This window comes from Parasteatoda tepidariorum, chromosome 10, assembly GCF_043381705.1.
Source record: "Parasteatoda tepidariorum isolate YZ-2023 chromosome 10, CAS_Ptep_4.0, whole genome shotgun sequence".
NCBI classification, from domain to species: Eukaryota; Metazoa; Arthropoda; class Arachnida; order Araneae; family Theridiidae; genus Parasteatoda; species Parasteatoda tepidariorum.
The window spans coordinates 86,377,697-86,395,911 of record NC_092213.1 but is presented as its reverse complement, the minus strand read 5'-3'; the positions used below and the strand labels follow the sequence as shown (position 1 = coordinate 86,395,911).

General features: G+C 31.5%; 1 protein-coding gene across 1 annotated transcript in view; it reads left to right on the top strand.

Moving 5' to 3' along the window:
- The window catches only part of LOC107456274 (T-box transcription factor TBX20), a 70,314-nt gene that overhangs the window by 26,116 nt on the left and 25,983 nt on the right, over positions 1-18,215 (top strand). Inside the window, exons 2-3 of the mRNA XM_043053805.2 lie at positions 7,200-7,330; positions 13,356-13,582. Of these exons, the coding sequence (XP_042909739.1) occupies positions 7,200-7,330; positions 13,356-13,582 (358 nt within the window). The remainder of the gene's footprint in view (positions 1-7,199; positions 7,331-13,355; positions 13,583-18,215) is intronic.

The following is an 18,215-nucleotide window of genomic DNA, read 5'->3' as shown; positions in this document are numbered from 1 at the left end:
TCTTTATATTTATTAAACAGTTTTCACAGTACTGAATCCGTGATACGACCAACAATTAAGAAATCTATTCTCGTTGATTTTACTTGCTTGTGCTCACCTGACATAAAGAAAAGCGCGAATTAAAAATTAAAGTATATGCAATTTACTTTAATTTACTTTTCTAAATGAATAGAGTTATAAGATAGAAAATATCACTGTTGTTATCTTCAAGATATTTGAAAATTGAATCGTTTATAGCAAAATTTAAAACAATGGCTAGCTTTTAACCAATCAGAAAATTCCATTTCGACTTTCACTGATATCGCTGGAACGGTTTATCGCACGGGATAAAAAGTATCCTATGTCCTTCTCCTGGCTCTAAACTACCTCCCTGCCAATTTTCAGCTAAATCGGTTCAGCCGTTCTTGAGTTATAAGTGAAGTAACTAACACGACTTTCTTTTATATATATATATATATATATATATATTGCATTGCGTGAGCTGATCTTTCATTTTCCGGATTTTTTTAAAATTTTTTTGCTCTTTTCTTTTTTTTTCTTCTTTTTTTTCTCCCTTTTTTCATAATTCTGTAATTTTTCCTTTGTTTTCTTTACATGTTGAACTTATTTTATGAGTTCTATTTACTTGCAGCTTATGCGCAATAAGTAAAACTTATAGTTTTTTTAAAATATTTTTCGTGTTTTTTTGTTTTTATTTATTATGCTATATATATATATATATACATATATACACACAACTTGTACAAACTTGTGAGGTAGTCATTTATTACAGGTCAGGAAAATGAATCCAAATCCAAATTGTATAATTTCTAATAATTGCATAATTTCTATAATTTTTATCTAAATACACATATTAAATAAAATACTGATGAATAATTTTACTGTACTAAGAAAGACATTTTGAGCGTAAATCAATTGATTTGAAAACCTTTATTCAATTTGACACACATTTTAAAATCAGTTTTTTTTTAAATTTTATCAACAAAAAAAAAAAAAAAAAATTCAACTGAACTTTAAATGTGTATTGAGACTGGCGATGGAAGTTATAGCAATTATTTCTTTTCTTTAGACTGAAAAAATATTTCTTTTTTTCCCCCTCAAAAAATTAAAGTTTTATGATTAAAGTAAATGTCCATGTTTTTATCTTAAGAAGTGAACGTCATAATTTTCAAATTTGCAAACAACTTCCACTTTACCAACATATTTTTTCTCCCTAAAAAACAAATTACTAAAAATAGACTATTAAGAAAGACTATTAAGACTTACTATTAAATAGACTATTAAGAAACTATTAAGAACTGTTAAGAACTATTAATAGACTATTAAGAACTATTAAGAATTTATTAAATTTTTTTTTATTTCCAATGGCAGATTATAGACAGTAAGAGAAATTATTAAATAGATGCATTTTTTAACCTATAACTTAATCAGATATGCTACTTGCATATTAGCCAGCAACCTTTTCGCAAATTCTGAAAACATGTTTAGATGTGGTTTAAATTTAAAAAAATTATTAAAGAAAAAATCTTTACCCATTGACAAAATGGTTATTGTCTATTTTTGTTTTTTGGAAACGCAACTTTATTGTGTTTTCATCTTAGACATCTGTTTATCCTGAACTGCTCGGTACACAATTTCTCAGACATACTTGAATGCAGCTCAGACACATTCTGTGTATGTTCTTTTAATGACCGAATAGACTTTGAACAGCCAATCAAGATCAATATTAACATTTTCGGATGGGTACAATGGTTGTTAGATTGCAAGCTGCATTATGCACCCGTTTCGGATCCACAAGTTCATACATGAACTATGATTTGAAATCTAGGCTTTTTTAAAATTTTACATGAATAGTGAATGAATCAATTGTATTGCATGGAAGACACTTTATGGTTTTGTGCAAGTCATTGGGTGCGTTGACAATGGATCCTTTTATCCCTGACTGGTGACCAACACCCATTTTTTAGTATTTGCATGAAAGGGGTTCAGAGAGTCACCTTTCACTCTCCGATAGGATTCAATTCTCTCAATCACTTTGGTACTTTTGCGAGAGGCTTTTTAGTCTAGGTAAGTTCAGGTCTTTGCATCGTTTTCTTTTTCCTGCTTCAACTCTAACTTTTGGGAACATGTCAATCAGTTTGGACCCTCTTAATTTGTGATATTAGCATGAATTAGTATTGAAAACGATCCAGTTTGAACTGTTGAAATTTCGATTCTTAATTAAAACAATAAAAACAAAAATATCGCTCATTAATTTCTATTAATTGTAATAATAATACCTTAATGTTCAATTTGATTTTGCTAATTCGTACTAATAGAAACGAAAATAGTTATTTTTCGATTAGCTGGGCGCAAGCTTTAAGTCGCCAAAAAATGTAGACCTCCGCAAATTTTTTCGTAAATTTATTTTTTAAACACATAACAGAACGAATGATCACAAAAAAGTTAAATACATAAAAAAGTTAAAAGAAAAAAAAGGGGGTTGAATTTACTTGCGCCTTACTAACCGAAAAATAACCAAAAATAAAATAATCCATGAACTAAAAAAGCAAAATTAAGTAGACGAATGATAGTAATTCGCTTAAGAGAAACGTAAAAAATCGCCATATAATTTTTCCTGTCAACGATGCGCACTTAAAATTTGAGAATTGAAATTAAAATTTATTAAAAAAAATAATTAAATAACTGAAATTAAAAAAATAAACTATGCACTCTATAAACCAAAATTAATGAGTTAAAATTAATTTTTTTGGGGACAATTTTCGTAAAAATTCCATATGGGTTTAAAATACTTTTCTCCTTAAAAAAAACCTAATTTCTTCGTTTCTGCAAAATTTATCATACCAACGGTGCAAAAAAAATTATTTCTCAGGTTTTGCATCAAGAAAATTTTTATTCAAATACAAAAATAAGCGCGTATGTTGCTCTTTTTTATTTAATTTTTTTTGTATTTCGTGAGAATATAATTTAGCATGTGTGTATCAAAAATTTTCTCGAAGAAATTCTCTAAATTTAACTTTTTGAAACCACTCATTTCGGACAAAAATATTTACACACAAATTTGTAAATTTTAAATTTAAAATGTAACTATCTATTCTCTGGTGGTTGCAGCAGACAAACTCAATTTTGTCAATGAACGGTTTGTGTGCTACTATGTAAGTTTTAATACCAACCTTTTTAAAGTTTTATATCTTAACAATTAGATATCTGTTGCACATTAATTGTTTAATACATGCGTGCACATTAAAGTTATTGTAGCCCGAATTTTTTAATATACAATTAAATATTTTAAAAAATCTACTTCTTATTTTAATTTGTAATTCAATACTTTTATTTTGTACAACTTGGTAAAAATCTGACAGTAATATTTAATGTTCCTCTAAACATAAAAGAGTATTGCATAAAATTTTGATAAAGTTGCGGCCCGTCATTTGATTTGTGTTTTTAATTGTGGACCCCGGCTTCATGTAAGTTGGAAATCTCTGCATTAGAATGAAAACACAAAAATATATTAAAACAATTTCATTTGCATTATTTTTTATTAATATAAAGCAAAAAAAATCTTTGTTTAAAAATCAAGGATCTTAAAATTGTGTAAGATATGTGCAGAAAAATTTAGCATTTTCTTCGAAGTATAATCATTAGCGTAAGAAAATAGGTCACGTTGCAAGCATTCTACACTAACATGTAAACCTAGTTGACCAAACAGTGTATTTTCTTGTTNTATATATATATACACAGTGGTTACCAACTGACGGCATCCGGCCGCGAACTAAAACATATTAGTTGTCATTTTTTTGCGGACAATTTTCGTAAAAAATCTGTTGGGGTTTGAAATACTTTTCTTTCGTTTAAAAAAACCTAATTTTTTCGTTTCTGCGAAATTTCACATACCAAAGGTGCAAAAATATTTATTTCTCAGGTTTTGCACCCAATAAAATATTTATTCAAATACAAATTTTATCCTGTGTGTTGCTTAAAAATATACTTCGTATTTTAATTTGTAATTCAAAGCGTATGTTTTGTACTACTTGGTAAAAATCTGACAGTAATATTTAATGTTCCTTTAAACATAAATTTTGATAAGGTTGCGGCCCGCTATTTGACCGGTATTTTTAATTGTGGCCTCCGGCCTCATGTAAATTGGAAAGCCCTGGCCAGAATAATAAAATAAAGAGTTTCTTTGTGTGTTTCTTTTACAACTCCAGAAAGGTCTAGTGCTCTGAAATTAGAAGAGTGGGTGAAAGGATTACCTCTAATCCCCGATCTTTAAAATTGTTCGAATATTTCGATCAGATCAGATTGTTAGGAAGAAAAGTTTGTAGAATTGAATTTTTTTAATTGGTTTAAAAATCGCAGAAGAAAATTACAGTTCTCAGGAGTTTAGTGCACGTTTTTTTAATATTTATTCGTAATGTCAGATAAGTTCTACGATCAACACGAACGTGTGACCGCACTATCAAATGAGTTTTTCATAAATTAAGTATAATGTCGGGATGCAGAAACAAAGAAAAACGTGATTTATTCTTAAAGCGAATTCTATTAAGCAAAGAACAAAAAACATTTTTTTTTCTCCCTGGAGCAATTTTGTTTTTTAACCGTCGTTGAACAGTTTGAGTTTACGACTACTAAAGTTCGAACCCGTAGCCTTGTAAGTTTGAACCCAATTCAGAAGATGGTCAAGTATAGGGAGATCCTGGATCAAGTATAGGGAGAAATTTGCCTGCGTGGTGGACTTTTTGGGGAAACTAACCCGCATTTGCGTTACATGGAGATAAAAGACCACTGAAACCTCTCACGGTTAGCCTGAGGGCAAAGGGACCCATGATCCGTCTACCACTGAACTGTGTTTAGTACAAGCCGGAACTTGGTATCTACCAGACATCGCTGGGCGTCGAACTATCCCCTGAACAATCGCGGCCTGGAGCAATTATAAAAAATATCTACTTCACAAAAATTTAATGGTTGGTATAGTGGTTAATACATGTGATAAAATACAGGGTCCTTAGGCATACTTATTATCGATCGATTTTATTTTATAACCGGTGTGTCGGACAATCGACTGGATTTATAACGATCAATGCTGTTGCCCTGTCATTTGGATCCATAAGGATAAACTAGCCTTCTTGGAGATTTGATGCGTTATATGGAACTAGGAAAACATCTCGAGAGCGAAGGGGATTCTAACATTTTACTGTGATCGGTTGCTCAGTTCTGGTACGCCTTGTTAGAGGTGATGGACGTGCTGCATCAGTTAGGACACCAATTCTGTTCCTACTCTAAGCATATTGCTTCAGAATGGTGTCCCGTTTCATTTAGGTTCCGATTTGATCCAGTGCTGCCATCCCCGCATCTTTCAATGATGCTCATCTTGGTTCATGGCATTCTGCGAATCAGACTTCTTGTCAGACTCTACTCCAGGCTGGAACACGTATGAGTTCTGGCATATAAGCCAATAGGCGGCCTACAATATTTCCAAAATGACTCTGCGCGCTTGAAACTGTGGTACCCGTGAGTGTAGATAGCTGACGAGAAAGAACGTTCCATTGCAACCTCTACTGTAACGGCTACTAACATCATCTTGGCATTAATACCAAAGCCAAGCATTCCTCTGATACTTCCATCTGAGAAACATTCGCCGATAATTCCACCAAAAATCATGTCTGTGTCATAATTATTCTGTTATGGCACTTACAGAACGCTTGTGAACAGTTTTACTTCTTTGCAACCGTACACTTCTGATTGATTCTGTTTTAATTCTTAATTTTTGGACATGAGTGTATTTCCAAAAGCTATTCGCGTGCTATTTTTGTTCATAGTTCTACTTTTGAAACATGTTCCCAATCCAGAAGACAAGGAAACTCCTGGATCAGTACCCCCAGAGGTTTTGATTTGTTCTATGGGAACATGGAGGACTTTGTGACTCGACAGATTTAACGTGCATCAGTCACAATTTTACTGAAAGGGGAATCTTCGGCTGGAGGAGAACGAACCCACGACTTCTTGGATATGGACCCAGTGCCCTACCAACCAGACTATCCCGGCCTTCAGTTTAGGAAATAGAAAATTCTTGAAATAAAAAAAGAAAAAATCTCTTTACTAAAGGTAAAAATTATTGGAGAAACGGTGCTAATTCTTTTCGACGCTTGTGATGCTTCATTAAATTTCTTAATGCATACTAATTGAAATTTAAAAAAAGAAGATTCTGATTAATTATCATGGAAAAATGATATTAATTCAATTAAGAAAAAAAATCACCAAACTATTATTGTCGCCAATGAACTTTAATTAATTTTAGTAATGAGTACTAGTTGAAAAAAAAAATTAAGCTGCGCTTTAAAAAACATAAGCAATGAAGAAATCGTAAGTAAGAAATTGTCGCACCATTTCTGTTACCAATGAATTTCAATTAATAATAGGTACTAATAATGTGTTAATATTGTAACTAATATGTTAAATTAATAACAGGTAAAGTAATAGCTACTAATAGATATGAAAGGATTATTGGACTAAAACACACAAAATGATACTATTTGACTTAATAAAAAGGTAAAAACTCTCCAATCTATAATTGACGCCAATGATGCTGAATTAATTTTGGTAATAAGTACTTATTGAAATAATAAAATAAACTGTGTACTAAAAAGTGAAAATCAATAGAAAAAGGGTACTCATTCGTTTAGAAAGAATGAAAAAAATCGTCATACCGTTTCTGACGATAATGTTTAAATAATTCTGTTAATAAGTACTAACTGAAGTAAAAAAGTAAACTATATATATTAAAAAACCAAAGGAGAAATGGAAAAAAGAAGGTCATGCTGTTAATGCTTCATAATTTTTGTACAACGCACGACTGATATTATGGTTAATGGGTGCCATTTTAATCGATTAAGTGCTTGCGATTATTCCACACATTCTAATTTGTCTGTTAACACTGTCATTGAGTGCCACTGCCTTGTCCATAAGGGAAGGTTATGCATGAAATTAGGTACCCTGCAGATCTAGCAATGGTAAATTCCCTCAAAATTTCTGAAGTGGAATATCCCATGCGTCTAGCTCTATCATTGCAAGTCTGTTCATTCCAGTCTTGCGTCATCTATACAATTTGCACACGATAATATACCGCAATCTAGATATTTGCATATTGATATTCCATGAGTTTTGTCACTATATAAATTCCATCCTTTCTGTTGTTGTAGGGGATGCATTGTCGTTTGCGGCGTCCGATTCGGAGAGTAGTGGGACGTGGGACAGAATCGGAGGAGGTCAGAAGAGGGATCGATCCACGCCAGCATCAAGTGTCCCAGAAGAAGATGAAGATGTAGAAGAGGTAAGATATCTTTTATTCATCCTCTTTAAAACATCTCAACTAAAATAACGTTTGTTCCATTTTTCGCACTTATTAAAAAAGGAAGTTTTTGATGTGTGATACCTACAGCTCACAGTGGGCCAGCAAAGGTTTCGAGGCCAAAATTAGTATTTCGATAAAATTTGTTTCAAAATTTGTATTTAGAGGTTTTTATGTGCAGGTAAATTGAATTCATAGTTGAAATATTGAAATACACTAAGCAATATAAAAAAAGCAAATATTAAAAAAAAATACTATAGTACGTTTAAATAATTAAATATAGCAATGAAAATATAAAAATTTTCGTCATTTTATATTGAAAATGAAAAGCAAATTATATTTCCGAAGTAATATTACAAAATAACGCTAACACGTGAGGAAAAAAACATAATTTTTGTTTTTCGGTATATTTATAGTCCACCTTTGCCATACGGGCAAAATAGGGCAGGTTTTTTCAAAAGAAGAAACATCAAAGAAGACGAAAAAAAAAAAAGTTTAGCTAATTACCTCGTGGAAATTTTTGGAACTAAGTTTCTGAAGTCATTCAAACATTGTGAAACGTTAAATGATAAGATATAAACTATATGTGTGTCAAGAGTATTAACTAATTCGACACATTGAAAAATTGTAATATAATTTCAGATTAATTACTCTGATAAAAATGTAAACAGTAAGGTGAAATTCCTATATATATTTCTAAAATAAAAATTTAAAAGTGACATTTAAAAATTTTTTTTGTTAACTTATTTTTTATTACATTGTACTGTCGTCGGTCCAAAAAGTAAATTATAATGTTTGAATGAATGATTATGAATACTTAATTTGGGCTATATTAATACTCTCAACTCATATTTTAGTTGAAATTTAATTTTTGACTTTTGGCCAAAGATCATGGTCTTCTGCCCCACAGTGGCAGCTTAAAAAAAAATCAGTTTCGATTAAAAAAGAAAAGCTGGATTTTTTTAAACGTGTTTAATCACTGATATGTCATTTTGAATTTTTTTGATTTTCCTTTGAGTCTATAAAAAACGGAGATGTTTGCTTGTTACCTTTTATTTATGCCTTCATTTTTTGTTTTTTCTGTTCCTTCGTGAAAAAAATGGCATTTTTGACATAGTTGATTTAAGGTGATTTTGTGCAACAGATGGGGAACTACACAACAGAATCACCAGGAGAAATCAGCAGTTTTATCTTCTTAAAATAAACGTTTTTTTAAACGTGCTTATTCTGCTGATTTTAACAGCAATCAAGTTTCATGTCATCATTACACGCAAAAGTCTCTTATCTGCGGCAGAGAGCGAACGAAAGATAAAGTAAAATAAATGACTCCATTACACATAATTAATTCGTCATCCTGAGTTGTTAATTCATGTTAAAAGTAAAACAAGTTTTCCTTTCTAATTATTCATTGGATGTTAGGAAGTCAAAAGGGTCTCAATTGATACCCATAATACAGTCGGACCTCTATTTAACGAAGTCGCTAAATCCCGATAATAAGTTCGTTATATGGAAAATTCGTCAAATATAGAATCACCTCTTGAAGTACTTAAACGAAACAAAACAGGTTTTAAATTCATAAACACTAGACATAATTAAAAAAATCAATTGATACACCCTTCTGCATGGAAAGCAAGAATAGAGCAAAACATTATCCAGTGTTACACTATCATGCTGCATACATTTTCAACTAAGAAGAAGCAAAATTTATGAGTAAAATTATAGCTGCATTAATTATTAAAGTAGTTTCAAGCACGCATTACCACATGCGTTCTTAAGTTTAATGGCTACTGATAAAATCCGTTAATGAGTTTTTCGTTTGAAATGAGAAAAAGAAAGAAAAAAAAAAGGGGGGGGGGAAGGGATTTTACTGCTTTCTCTAAAAGTTAAGTGGGCTTCAAAAATCAAAATAAGGGCATTTCCACCATAAAATGCGTTAACAAGTTTAAAATATTCTGAAATATTTTGGGAAATAGGGAAAGTGGATCCCGAAAAAAAGGTTGTTCAATAGAAAATTCACTTCTAGTATTTGGAAGTTATTTTACGAAGAAATTTCCAAAATGTGTTCGATTTCTTGAAAACATTCGCAAAATAAAGAAATTCGTAAAAGGGAAGTTCGTTAAATAGAAGTTCGACTGTATTTAAAACTGTGTTGTCTGATTAATTCGTTGGTTTCATATAACCGAAGTCACCTCCTTCAATAAGCAAACCCTGAAAAATAATCATTTATAGAGGTGCTTGAGTGTTGTTTCTTAATTATAAGAAGTATATCAAGGGAAGAGAAAATCATGTCCAGCGTCAACTGGTTCGAGACCCTTGAAATTACCACCATCCAATAATAACAAGTGGTCCTTGGGACAGCAGATCTTTTGAGAAATCAAATTTTGAATGGACGATATTTTTAAAATGACTCAAAGACTATTCGATCGATTGTGTTCACGTTTTATATTTTACCCTTTAAAAATGAAGTTACATTCATTAAAATGATATAAAAGTCATGACCAAAAATTATTTTTTTTACAGAATTTATCCTTGGCTAAACAAATTTTATACTTGCGTACAAAATATTTTTTCAAGATGTTATCAAATATCCCAAAATATGCAAAAAGTAAAATTAACATAATTTCACTTCTCACAACTTTGTAGAATTAGTTTGCTTCATGGCATGCCCACTTCATTGAAGTTTCGTTTCTTTTTATTTATTGCTTCTTTCAACACTTTTCTTCGTCCCGCAGTGGACTGATCGTTAAGACACGGTTCCCAGCAGATCACCGAAGTCAAGCATCACTGAATGCGGTCAGTGGGCGGATGGGTGACCACTTGGATCAGTCTGCGTTAGAACCGAGGGTGCGCTGTATGGGTTCTCGTTAAACTGCTCTACCGTAAAGTGCTCGACTTCGCGCGCAAGTCGTTGGGCTACCGAAGAGGGGGAGCCATCCCCTCTGCAGAGGATCAAAATTGTGATGGCATGTCTTCGGATCATCCCCAGGGATGTTTCCCAGACCGTCGCCAATAGCCCATTGTGCAGCTCTAATGCGGCGTGAATGAACTACAACAACAATCAAATATGGCAAAATACTCAAAAAGTAAAATTAATATAATTTCACTTCTCACAATTTACAGAATTAGTCTGCTTCATGGAAGATTTTTCTTTTATTGCTTCTTGAATGAACATAAAAACTGTTCAATTCTATTTCACTGTGTCAGAATTGTGTACTTTTTTTAAAAATAAATAAATTTAATAGAAGCAGCGACGAATCCAAATTTAAAGCATCGAAATCATCACTCCAACTAAAACGATCACTATCACGCGACCTGGACAATTTTGATTTGGATAAATCGACTTTGCGTAAATAGTGACGACATTTTAATTAATATGTCAAAAAAACTGTCATTATTTAGATTTGGCCCCGTGTTTAAATAATCGTTCAAGAAGGACAAATGTGTGACGATGCATCAAAAACATTATCTTTGTAGTTGTTCGATCGTTTCGAATGATATGCAGGAGATGAAATAGAATATGAGTCCATTAAAGGATCGTTTTCCCTCCTTCTTCTTTTAAAGAAATTGTTTATAATGTCTCTTCAAGATCATTTTAGAATTCTTATCGTGTTTCCGATGAGTCACCATCCATTGTTCCTCCGAAAGTGTCTTCCGCTCGTCTGATTCTGATCAACATGTTGAGTTCGGACCTCACAATCGGAACTTTACGGGGGCCTTTCCGTTAAGAGACCATCTATTTTCTTATAAACATCTTGAATTCTACCTGTTACCTCCTCGACAGCCTAGTGGGTAGGTCGCTGGGCCCATGTTCGAGAAATCATGGGCTCGAAGCCAGCCGGCCGAGGACTCCCCGCGTAGTAAAGTGACTGATGCACATTAAATCTGTCGAGTCGCAAAAGTCCTCCATGTTCACATAACAAATCAATACCTCTGGGGGTACTGGATTGGATATCGATCGTTCTTTTATTAAGATAATGTTTCGTAGTCCCGACAAACTTGAGCATGAATTAATGTCAATGCTCCTCTCAAAATTACCATATTCTCTGACGCAATAAACCCCTGTAAAGCGATTTTTTTTTCTCTCCTAATTTCAGCCTTATTTTCTCCATTCTCTCCATTCCTTATTCCTCCTTTTCAAATAATGTAAAAAAGATCTTATTTATCATCTTTTGCCACATTTTTTCAATATTTTCTGACAAAAGAAGACTCACGGCTGACCACCAGAAGACCTTCCGTTCTTAGAATTGCCTCCCTCTTCTCTTAGGAAGTCACAGATGTAACTTTCGTATCTGATTCCTTTATGTTAAAAGCTGATCATGACCACAAGCGTCACATTAACATCTGAAAAATAATTTTTTCTGTAGAGTGTAGGGGGGGGGGGCACCCATTACAAACGAAATACATTTTCGGGCTTTGGTTTCAATGCATGCTTTGTGGGTTAACTTGACAGTAAAAAAAAATGAATAAACAAAAGAAATATCAGATTATTCTCAATAAAAACGTTTTTCTGGTATGCTTACAATCTTATTTTCTGAATTTATTTCAAATGTTTTTAATATTTAACCATAATTAACACTCAGCAAATTAATTTTTTTATCTAATATATAAATATAGTCGGACCTCTATTTAACGAAGTTGCTAAATCCCGATAATAAGTTCGTTATATGGAAAATTCGTTAAAAACAAAAATCATCTTTTGAAATACTTAAACAACACAAAACGGGTTATAAATTCATAAACACTAGACATAATTAAAATAGCAATGGATACACATTTATCTTTCGAAGTAGTATCTACTATTTAATTTAATGAATCTTAACCATAAAAGAAATATGTATGAAAAGCAAGAACATTATTCAGTGTTACACTATCATTCTATAAACATTTTCAACTAAAAACCGCTAAATTTTTGTATAAAATTTTGACTACATTTATTCGCTGTAGAAAATTATAACTGAGAAAATTATAAATTTTGAATAGGGAAAGTGGAAGTTAAATAGGGAATTGGGAAATAGGCAAAGTGGATCTCAAAGAAAATTTCGCTAAATAGAAAATTCACTTCGTTGTTTGGAAGTTATTTTACGAAGAAATTTCCAAAATATTCTCGGTACCTCGAAAAAATTCGCAAACTAGAGAAATTCGCAAAGTCCGTTAAATCGAAGTCCGACTGTATATTTACAGTTAATACACGTATAACATTTAAACTTAGAAAAAAATCTAATTTAATCTTATTTTTTATATAATATATAAATATAGTTATAGTAAGTAAAGTAATACATAGTATATAGTATAGTAATACATAGTATATATAGTACATAGTATAGTAATACATAGTATATAGTAATACACAGTATATAGTACATAGTATAGTAATGCATAGTAAGTATAGTATAGTTATAGTATAGTAATGCATGTATAACATTTAAATTTGAAAAAAAAATCTTATTGCGTCCCCAAATTATGTAGGCCCTCGATATAACAATATATCCCTCTACAACAACATATTTATTGGCTCCCCAAAATATCGTTGTAGCGAGGTTTTACTGTTCTTAACACTAGATTGCCTAAGAAAGTCATTTTGACTGCTTTTTAATTTCAATTCGAAAAACAATGATGTATATAATGACACAATTTCTCAGAATTTTGTACAACATACAATTTTTTATTGTTAATATTTACTAATAACTTGTTATATAACTGTAAATAGTAAACAAAAAAATATCAAAAATTAATGTTAAACAAATTTCTTTACACGTTATTTATTCTTTTTACAATCCAGTCATTTTGACTGCTCTTGGGCAAGATAGGTATATAATATAGGTTTGGGCAATATAGGTATTTCAGTCTTTCTAAGTGTTAAACTGACGCTGTTGTTACATTTTTTTAATGAAAAGTTAAATTCCAACGAGTTTTTCAATTATAATTGAGTTTTCATAGAAACTTGCAAATCCAAAATGTATCCCCATTATTATGAATAACTAAGTAATAGGGGGGTGTGTGTTTGCAGGGGAGTGACGTAAACGAAGAGGATGTTCGTCCGAAGAAACCTCAGCAGCAGGTGAAGCGACGTTCTTCCCCGGAATCGTCTGCATCGGCGAATCCTTACGCGGAAACGCTGAAGGGTCGTTGCAATTGCGAAGATCTTCTGCGCGTTGAGTGCATTCTAGAAAACAAAGATTTGTGGGAGAAATTTAACGAACTTGGAACAGAAATGATCATCACAAAGACAGGAAGGTATGTTTTGTTTCCTTTGTATAATGACATATTATTATTCCAACAGATTATTATACATTATTATTATTATACATTTTGTGTCTTGTAACTGAAACAAAAAAATAGTCTAGTACCTAAAAAAAAAAGATGAAAAAATTGCCATAAAATTTTTTTTAAGATAGGAAAGTAGTCATTTTATGCTGTGCATGCATTCAATAATATTAAATCCGTTCAGTAAATGAAAATTCGAAATTCGAAAAGGTAATTATTGAGAGAATTTTTCTGAATACTATTTTTTCTTCTTCTCAAATTGTCATTTTGGTATATGGGTGATTCTCTGGAAACATGACAATTCGGAACAAAATATTTCTTCGAATTTAAAGTCTTCAAAATAATCAAAAAATTTTTTTTTGTATTTATTTAATTACATATTTGCTCAAGGAAAAAAAATAATATAGAAATTCACCAAATTTTGAATAACAGTGATTTTAAGCTAATAGTAAGTAACTCAACTTAAGCCTTTATGTTAGATGAACCATGAATTAGGGTAAACTAACCAGTGAAGGAACACTTAAGCTTCTCTTGTCTTTTAAAAAATCATATTAATTTCGAAATTCGTAAATTTCAGTTAAATGACAGTGTCAACATATTTGCTACTAATTGCAAATTATGTAAAAAAATTGTAGAGAACTTACATAATATTGTTTTTAAGTTTTGGAGGTTCAAATAACAAGTAGTAAGAAGACCAAGTGAAGGAACAGCTCTTACCAGTGAATGAACACCCAGTAAAGGAACACTTATTTTTGGTTATTCTTTAATGCTCTTTATGAATTTATATGCCATACGAATATCTAAAAGCAAGCCTATTCTTGAAATTATAACATACAAATACTTGGAGAATGTTAACTTTTTTTGCAATCATGAATTGGAAATTAAAGTCTCAACATATTAACACATACTGTTCATTCAATGGGAAATCTATGCCCAGTAAAGGAACATGCCTGTTCCTTCACTGGTTAGAAGTTGTTTTTTGTATTTTTAACATACTTTTGACGCAAAACATCACTAAAGGTGCAAGAAAATTAATGTTTTTCTTTTATTTTCATTAACTGAGAAAAAAACCAATAAAGGAACACTTGTTCCCTCAATGGTTTTTCATCGTATGGTGATCCAGTGAATAAACACCCCCTTATTTCAGTACTTGATTATGCTATGATGGTTAAAAAAATAAAACGTAACTTCAATAACTATATTTTGAATTCTCATTTTCGCAGTGAGAAAAATAAAACTATTACATGCAATTAATTCCACTTCAAACGCATAAATACAAACACTCATCTTATAATTTTTTCAAAGAAACAAGGTGTTGCAGAGATAATAACAAATTAAAACATTTTTCCAGAGAAGTCTATGTGGCCAGCTAATCCAAAACATTGCTAGATGACTTCCCATTGTTTGGCAGTAAGTTATTGTTACCAATCAATATAAAGAAAAACTTTCAAATTCTTATCTTTAATCACTAAATATGGAATGTTCCTTCACTGTGTAGTGTTCCTTCACTGGTTGGTTTACCCTACTTAAATTAATTCTTTCATCCACTGTAGAAAGAATCAAAAAAACTTTTGTTGCTGATATGTACGGAATAAAATTGTGTATAATAATCAATCGTTAAATAAATAAATAACTTTAATCACATTCAAGCATATTACAATCTTGTATAAGCCTGGTATTAGGTTAATATTTGCTTTTCCTCTTTACTATATATTGTTTTCTGGTAACACGTCAATGTCCTGTGAGTCATAAGCCGGGAAAATGACAGTCAGGATAATGACAAATTTGCCCTTTTATAGCATTTAACTTTATTATAATTTAACATTTTGGCCTAAGACGTTTACATTCGGCAGAAAACAGCAGGATTTCCTGAAATAATTCAGATAAATCTATGTAGTTAATGTTATTTACGATTTCAAGAAGACAGGAAAATGACAACATGAAAACCTACTCACCTTGAAAAATTGTTTGAAATAGATTTTGAACCAGAAAGTTGGCATTTCCAACCGGAAAGTTGGAAAGTTGGTTCTTTATTCATACAATAAGACGCGCTCAGATAGGATGGTATTCTAAGCAATCTATTAACATAAGATATAGATTGCTGGCGCTATCGATTTTGGTTATAAATCAGTAAATAAAAGTAGACAGGAAAGTGACAGATTTTCGCCTGACAAACAAATTATTGACAGAAAAAATAAATTTCAACACATTTTTTGTCAATAATACCCTCTGCGTATATTCTTGAAAACAACAGTTGAGATAAAAAAAAAATACGATATTGAATAAGTAATGGGAAGTTTTGAAGCTAGTTAATATTGGAAATATTGTTTGTGACATACCAGGAAAATGACATTTTGAAAATCAATTGAATTTTTTAAATATACAAAACAGTCAATGCTAATGCTAACAGCAATGCTATTTATTAAATTTTTTAAGCAACGAATTGAATTTTATATTTAAGGAAATTTTCGTTAAGAGCTACTTTCCCTATTTTCTAAAATATTTCAGAACATTTCAAACTTGTTAACGGATTTTATGGGGGAAATGACATTGAATTGATTTTCGAAGCCCTATTTAAAGTTTTACTCTAAAAGTTATTTTAGAAGAATCAGTAAAATAAGAACGCATGTGGTAATGTATGTTAAAAATTACTTTTGTGATAACTGCAGCTATCAATTTATACATCAGTTTAGCTTTTTTTTTTAGTTGAAAATGCATTATAGTGTAAAACTGGATAATGTTATACTCTATACTTGCTTTCCATACAAATTTCTTTTATGGTTAAGATTTATGAAATAAATAGTAGATACTAGTTTACAAGATAAAGGTGCATCCATCGCTGTTTTAATTATGCCTAGTGTTTCTGAATTTAAAACCCGTTTTGTGTTGTTCAAGCAGGGTGCGTAGCGTTTGTAAAAAGTACTTAAAGGTGCTTTTTGCGAGATTTCGTTTTTAAAAGCTTTTAAAGGTGCTTGTTTCAGCTGGCGTTTTTAAAAAGTGCCTTTTTTTCACGAATAATTTTTTTCTTCCTTCAGTGATATCTGGCGGATCCCCTGTATTTCACGAAAAATGGGATGTTTGCTATGTCATCATTCACACGGACTTCATGTCGTATCCACGTTATGACTTGAGCATGCGCGTACTCTCTCGAAACTGAAACCCGAGTGCTCCAATTCGGATAGAGTCAGATCCTTATTAAATGTTTCTCTTTTTAATTTATAATTTTATTCTTGTTCATTTTATTTTACTTCTAACACTTTTTTGATGTAGGGGGTAAGGGTACTTTTGTTCAGAGTCAAGTTGAATTCACTCGGTGATGTGGGAAATTACTGATTGTTTCGATTTACGTCCGTTTCTTATTGAGTTTTTTTTATTTTTAATGCTAAAACTGTTCATAAAACGTTTTTGTTTTTCAATAATATTGATTCAATATGAATTTTTTGAGTGCTTGAAAATTTTTGTAAAGTGCTTGAAAAGTTTTTAAAAAGTGCTTATTTTTGATTCAAAGATTTAGCTACGCACCCAGTCAAGTTTTTTAAAAGGGGATTTTTCTATTTAACGAGTTTTCAATATAACGAACTTATTATCGGGATTTGTCGACTTCGTTAAATAGAGGTCCGACTGTATATATTTTTTTTGCTTCTTTTATTTTACTGATTTTTTGAGTCAATAATTTGATAAAAGAAAAGTGCAAATGAACAATGGATAAAATAAAGAAAAGATCGTCATTCTCGGAGCAACTTTTGGAAAACCAAAAGAGAATCCGAAACAGCATTTTTTTTTTTTTTTCAATTCCTTCTCTATTTAAGACAAGGAAGGGAGTAAATGCGGTGTGAAAGCGACAACATTTTTTCAATTCGTTCTTCTTCTCTCATAGGAGGACAGGAATGAAAGCAAAGAGAGAGAGCGTTAATTTTTTCCAACTTTTAAATTTACTGAAGAGAACATTTCCTTTGAAAACTTTTTACGGTTATTTCAGTAACATATAATAATGCCTTTGATTTGAAAATGTAGTTAAACAGAATACCAATCAATAATAAAATCAATTTCAGTGCGAAATTTAATATATATATATATATATATACATACAGGGTGATTCTAAGAAGATGGGCAAAAGTTTAGGAAGTGATAGCACACACCCATGCAAACAATTTTTATCAACGATGCATGATCGAAAACAAAACTCAAAACCGCTAGAGGGCGTCAAAGTTTATGTTCTTATATGAGGCAAAAACACACAAAGAACGATGAAGTTATAAAAGCAAATTTAATGGCATGTGATTACAATAAGTGTTCTAAACAGTGGCCGGCAGCTGCTATGCATGCAGTACAACGGCGAAGAAAAGATAGGCGAACATTTTGAAGCACACCAGTCATATCACGAACTTTCCCTGCAGCGGCCGAAAGCTTGGCGACAAGTAACGCAGTGCAGTAACTCGCAACAAGAATGGAGCTTTCACATTTGCACCAAACAACTTTCCAAATGCGCCAGCACCTTTGCGTTTTGCTTTCGACCATGCATTCTTTGATAAAAATTGTTTGCATGGGTGTGTACTATCATTTCCTAAAATTTTGCCCATCTTTTTAGAATCACCCTGTATAT